Source organism: Nematolebias whitei, chromosome 7 (genome assembly GCF_014905685.2).
Source record: "Nematolebias whitei isolate Nwh7 chromosome 7, NemWhi1, whole genome shotgun sequence".
In the NCBI taxonomy this organism is placed as follows: Eukaryota; Metazoa; Chordata; class Actinopteri; order Cyprinodontiformes; family Rivulidae; genus Nematolebias; species Nematolebias whitei.
This window is the reverse complement of record NC_056504.1, coordinates 32,077,745-32,083,894: the sequence shown is the minus strand read 5'-3', so window position 1 is coordinate 32,083,894 and position 6,150 is coordinate 32,077,745. Positions and strand designations below refer to the sequence as shown.

At 38.3% G+C, this 6,150-nt stretch overlaps 1 protein-coding gene across 1 annotated transcript in view; it reads right to left on the bottom strand.

The window, feature by feature from the left end:
* Nucleotides 1-3,790: 3,790 nt before the first annotated feature.
* The window catches only part of LOC119412774 (peroxisome proliferator-activated receptor gamma-like), a 7,448-nt gene continuing 5,088 nt past the window's right edge, over nucleotides 3,791-6,150 (bottom strand). Inside the window, exon 2 of the mRNA XM_037679810.1 lies at nucleotides 3,791-4,323. Coding sequence (XP_037535738.1) covers nucleotides 4,070-4,323 — 254 coding nt within the window. The 3' untranslated portion in view covers nucleotides 3,791-4,069. The remainder of the gene's footprint in view (nucleotides 4,324-6,150) is intronic.

The window sequence follows — 6,150 nt, the reverse complement described above, 5'->3', positions numbered from 1 at the left end:
ATATATATATATATATATATATATATATATATACCATACATAATATATATAGTTTGCAGGGCCAGAATCACAGGGGGCATCAGCCTTTGATTTACTTAAAGCTGGCTCATTCAGACATACTGTGTAACCAAGTGAAAAATGACACTGTAAGTGTTAAACCTGCAGACCATACCAACAGGGATTGAGTTGGTTTGCCTTTTCAGCAATAACAGCCTCCACTATTCTTGGAAAGCTTTTTGCAACATTTTGGAATGCTTTTGTGGGAAGCTGTGCACATGCATTTTGTAGAACATTTACAAGGTCAGGAACTGATGAGCTGAGAAGGTCAGAGGAGAAGATCTTTGTTCCAGTTCATCTCAAAGAGGTTAAGGTCATATAAAGGCCAGTCAAGTTCTTCTAAACTCATCGAACCATGTTGTTGTGTTTGTTCAAAAAGAGGGCAATGAATATTAAAATACTGTCATTTTTAAATGTCTAAATGTTCCATCTTTTTGTACAGACTAAAAATCCTTTAAAAATGTATGAACGATGTTTTGTTCATAGAAAAGTGGTGCTTTATGTGGACAGCTGCAGATCTGATTCATTTAGAAAATTATTCCTGCTGTTGATTTCACGATAAATCAGAATCAGAATCAGCTTTATTGTCATTGTACCAAAGCGCAGCGAAATTACATTTCAGTACAGCCCGTCCGAGAGAAACATAAAAAAAAAAAAACCCAGTCACGGGGAGACGGAGGTGACTGAGGCCGCCGGCCTCGAGAGGCGCAGCCATTTTTTTCAGATAAGGAAAAATGAGCATTAGTAAAAATCTTAAACACTATGTGGGTATTGCACAAACTCAACTTTTGTAAATGCAGAAGTTAATAAAAGTACTTTGTCCCATTTCTCCCCTGCCCACAGATGCCACGTCAGATGGTTAAAAAAAAGGTTTTAGTAGGGTTACTGACTATTACCAGTATTGTTCATGGTTTCCACCAGCTATAACATATTATTTTCATAAATCACAAGATGACATAATGATGACATATAATACTCTGAAGGTGACAAATATGAGCCCCAAAGTTCAACATGTGTTTATAGTTCCCTTTCAAAACTTTCATGGCAACACTGTTTAGGTGTTTTCAGAGTAAAATCTATTTTAAACCTTCTGAACAAAATCAGAGTTAACTAATGTGATCAAATCTTATTAGATTTATTTTAACTAGTCTGCAATGCTCAGCAGCAATAAGGTAATTATTATAACTATTTTTTAACCAGGACACATTTATATGACTTGAGTGATTCTTGAATGAGGATCTTTTCCTCCTGGTGATGAGAAGGATGAGCTGGAAAGTTGAGATCTAAGTTGAGACTGTCCGGCGTATTGTTTTTGTACTAGTGCTTAGTATATTCTTAGTTTAGTGTATTTCTTAGTTCATATCTTAGATCTTATTACTGTTTTTCTTTTACAATTTATACTTTTGTTGGATGTAACTGGGACCCTGTGTGCACAGATTCATTCCATCACATGTACCATATATGATGCGAATGACAATAAAGAACCTTGACCTTGAAAAACTATTGGTTCAATCTGACGCTTATCAAACATAATTAAAATGGACATTAAAGTAAAATCTCTTCTTGAGTGTGTTATGTAAAAGGCAGGAGATAGAAAATGATGGTGCCCAATTTAACTCACAATCAACTACAGTTGCATGCAGTGTATAGAAAGGGCACGTTTTTTAAATATTTAATTGAGTTTTTTGTTCTTGGATATCATTTTATACCAGTACCGCCACTAGATGCACTCGGTGGTCTTTGTTTACAGCCACTTGTCTTCCATTAGTAATCATCACAAGATATTTCTAGAAAACATTCACAAAATGTTTTCTATTACACTGTCTGCATACATTCATATACTGTAAATTGTTTAGTCTATTTTTTTATGTACCTTTTTGTAATAAAACAGTCTTGCTGATATCCTCAAACTGCCTCCTTCATACCTGCATTTGGGTCCTCACATCTCACTGCATGACCACAAAATAAATATGCAGTTATTGTTTTGTCATACAGGTGTTGCATGACGAAACAATGTCATGTCAGATCAGTACGTGATTAATGAATCTCACATTTCTTATTATTTCTAATAACAATTAGAAATTGATCAGTTATTCTAAAGAAGACACAACTATTCACTGCGCACAAACTAAATGATCTTGAGGTAAAATACAAAGTACATCAAATAGTGTCTCGTTGGCTTAAGTTATTGTCTAACTCATCGTTCGCATTGAAAAGTTATAGATTTTGATCTCATTGGTAGACATTCCTGACCTTAAGCATCTTGTGTGTGTTAGAATAACAACATGACCAGTGAGAAGGTTTTGTGTAACTGACCTGATGTTTCAGTGGGTTAAAGTGTAACGTTCTGAGTTTAAATGTGACTCTGACCTTGTCTTTGCACGCAATCTCATCTGTAACCTGTTCCAATACCTAAACTGTCTATAACTTTCAAAAGTTTTTATGATGAAAAAAACCAAACATTGTTTTCTCCAAACAGAAGCAAAAAGCAACATTTCCAACAGACCCCACAAATCTCTAAAAAAGTAAAGCTCCTTCTCTTCCTGCTGAACAAATTTATATCCAGACTCTGGTGTTCTGGTGAGTTCAGCAGAGTTCAGATGTTGCAATCGCACCAGCAGGGTGTGTGTATGAGTATTTGCTAACAGACCCAGAGGACGGCTGATGTCATGACTGTAAAACTAGATTTCCAAGAGTCTGAGTGACTGGCATGTCTGAAGTGGAGACGTTATTTGGGAACAGTTTTTTAAATTTTTATTTTTTATAACTAATAGCACAAGCACACCCAAATGCCTTTAGGCAAACAAACAAGACTTCAAATAAAAAAGTTAGAAAAATTTTATTTACAGTAAAATTTCTCTTTTTTATCCCTCATTCATATCAATCCAGTCTGTTTATCTGCACGTCCGTTTGCAGATACAACATTTCACAGTAAAAATTAGAACTCAACCAGTTTGCTGAGTCTACTACAAAACTATGGCAAGTTCAGTTGAATAATTTCATACAAACAGAAACAAAAGAGCTGATTACATATTATACATTTTATGTCTGTTTCTTTTTTTTTGATCAAAAAAACAAACTAACATTGTCTTTATATAAAAAGCTAAACATCAGGTCATACAGAAAAATATGACAAACGCAGCTTTGTCGACGAAGAGATAATGTGAACATTGTTACGTGTCTTTTCCACACTTTCTCACAGTTTCTCACACGTGTGTGGGACTAGAATAAGTTACAGGTAATAATCTGATTTCTGTTTTTGGAAGTTGCTGATTAAAATGAGATAGCACCTTCACCTTGATCCTAAAACAGGAAAACGACTGTGCACAGTGTTGCGCTTGTGTGAGAATTCATGCATTTTTGCGTGTTCACAGAGGTAATGATGCACGTACACACTGCTGCTGCCTGTACACTGCTGCTGTAATGAAATGTGTTGATAAGCTGCACAAGGGAAACACATTGCTGCATAGGACATGGTGTGAAATATATTTCTCTGTAAGGCACGTAAAGCTGTCTGTGTTGAAGCATTTGTGTTTGTGCACTGAGTTTGACAACTGACAGTTCCCTCTCTTTCAGTCATCAACAGTCTTCCTTATTGTTGGTGGTAGTTTTATATTTAAGTTGGCAAACTAGGGATGCACAATATTATTGGCCTGGTATCGGCCGATATTATCGATAAAGTTAACTATTGGACATCGGCCATTCTATCAAAATAACTCACCAATACAAAAGGTGCTGTTCATATATATATATATATATATCCAATATCGTGCATCCCTACTCACAACATATAGTTCAGGGTCAGCAGTGGCTAAACGACTGTGCATTACAAATAATACACAAACACACGCTCTAGAAAAGCTCCAATTCTGTATTTATTTTCTTAGTTTTTTTGTTGTTCTTCCTCATGTCATTCTCAATTTCGACTTTCTGGCCGAAATACTTTCTTACACACTCATGTAATCCATTCTTCTTTTGTCATCCCATTCCTGCACTTGTCCTCTTTTCAATTCTAATACAAGTCCTTCATGATCTCCTGCAGCAGGGGGTGCAAGAACATGTCCACCTCTGTCTTCTTCAGCAGCTCAATAAGGTGAACGTGGTCGGTGACTATCTGACGCAGGTCCGTCATCTTCTGGAGCAGCTTGGCGAACAGCTGCAGGGAGTCTGGGTGGCTTAGCTTCAGCTGCAGCTCTAGTGAATGAAGCACAGTCTCCTGGAGCTGCTCGATGGGTTTCACGTTCAGCAGGCCGGGCCGGTCTGAACAGGATCCAGAAACAGAGAGGAGTAATCAGTAACATTCATATCTCGGGTCCATAAAGTGGTACAAAAGAAGCACAAAAATATATGAATTGAAGGAACATAGTGAGGGAATATTAGTGATGAATAACACAGAATACAAACATTCCTTTAATCAAACTTTTTCTTTGTAACTGAGCTGCATTATTGCCATTCCCAAAAGCCAGCCTATCTTCATTTCAGGCTATATTAACGGTAATAATAGTTAATATTTGATCCCAATGATCAATTTTAATCTTCATTATGTTCAAAGTCATGTTTTTATCACGTAGGTTCATGCTAATGACAATACTGGACATACTTTGTTCAGATAGAAGAGATTACATCATTACACACTTGAAACGTTTGGATTTGAACATTTTGCTTCTAAGAAACTCAGAGTGAGGACAGCACAAAACGTTTTACGCCTCCTCCAACCGCTGCTTTTCTTTTTACTATAAATCATTACAAATAGACTAGAAATGTACAGAAACAGGAGCTGAGTGATTCAAACCAACATGTGGTTTGTGAAACCTCACCGTGCTTGTCTCTTTTATTTTTGTCACAAATGCGCCGCTAAACTCTTATTAATTCTTGCTTCATGCGATGCAGTGGCTGTTTATTGTGCCCATAAAAAATGGATTGTTTCACCTTTAGCTTTGCTCTCTTTTCTTTCTAATGACATTCCAGGCCCCCTCCAAAAATTGATAAATGGGTCATATAAGGATGTACAATATTTGGCCGATATCTGATATGCCGATATGTTAAAACTTATTTAGCCCATAACCAATACCATCCATCCATCCATCCATCCATTATCTTTACCCGTTTGTTCCATTTTGGGTCACGGGGGTCGATGGTGCCCATGTCCAGCAATCACTGTGCGAGGGGCGGGGTACACCCTGGACGGGTCGCAAGTCCATCGCAGGGCCACATAGAGACAAACAACAATTCACTCTCTCACTCACACCTAGGGACAATTTAGAGTTACCAGTCAGCCTAACATGCATGTTTTTGGTCTGTGGGAGGAAACCGGAGTACCCGGAGAAAACCCACGTATGCACGGAGAGAACATGCAAACTCCACCCAGAAAGGCTCCTGGACCGGGGTTTGAACCAGGAACCTGTTCGCTGAGAGGCAGCAGCTCTACCAGTTGCGCCACCGTGCTGCCCCATAACCAATACCAATACGGATATTTTTATCCTAGACCTACGTACAGAGACTACATAGTTTTCTCTGCTGTGGTACTAAAATATTACATTATTCTGCATGGTCTTAGACAATTTGGCCTGCTACCAAGTGCAGATGCCTAAAAGGGGGCTGAAAATGATGCAACACTTCAACTTGGGTTATGTTTAATGTCAAATTTGTTCATGACATTTACTTTCTTTAACACTACAACATTGGAACAGTGCAAATTTGTAAATTTTCACAAATCCAAACTCAATGGTGCACGTGACGTCAAAATGTTGTGCTGGCGCTGCAGGCATCCTGGTCACTGGGTTGTCATACAAAAACAGCACCTTATATATATATATATATATATCTTCTTTCTTCTTCTTCTTCTTTCGGCTGCTCCCTGCGTTAGGGGTCGACACAGCAAACTAAGTCGCACTGAGACTTGGCAGTTATTTTTACACTGGATCCCCTTCCTGACGCAACCACAGAACACTGAGCTACCACAACCCTCTGTGTGGAGCAAGCTGTTATCTAGGACACCCGGAAGAACAGATGGCGGAGGTTAAGGGCCTTGCTCAAGGGCCCAGAGTGGGACGAATGAGGGTGAGGGCAGGTGTGGGTGCTTCACCTACCCCA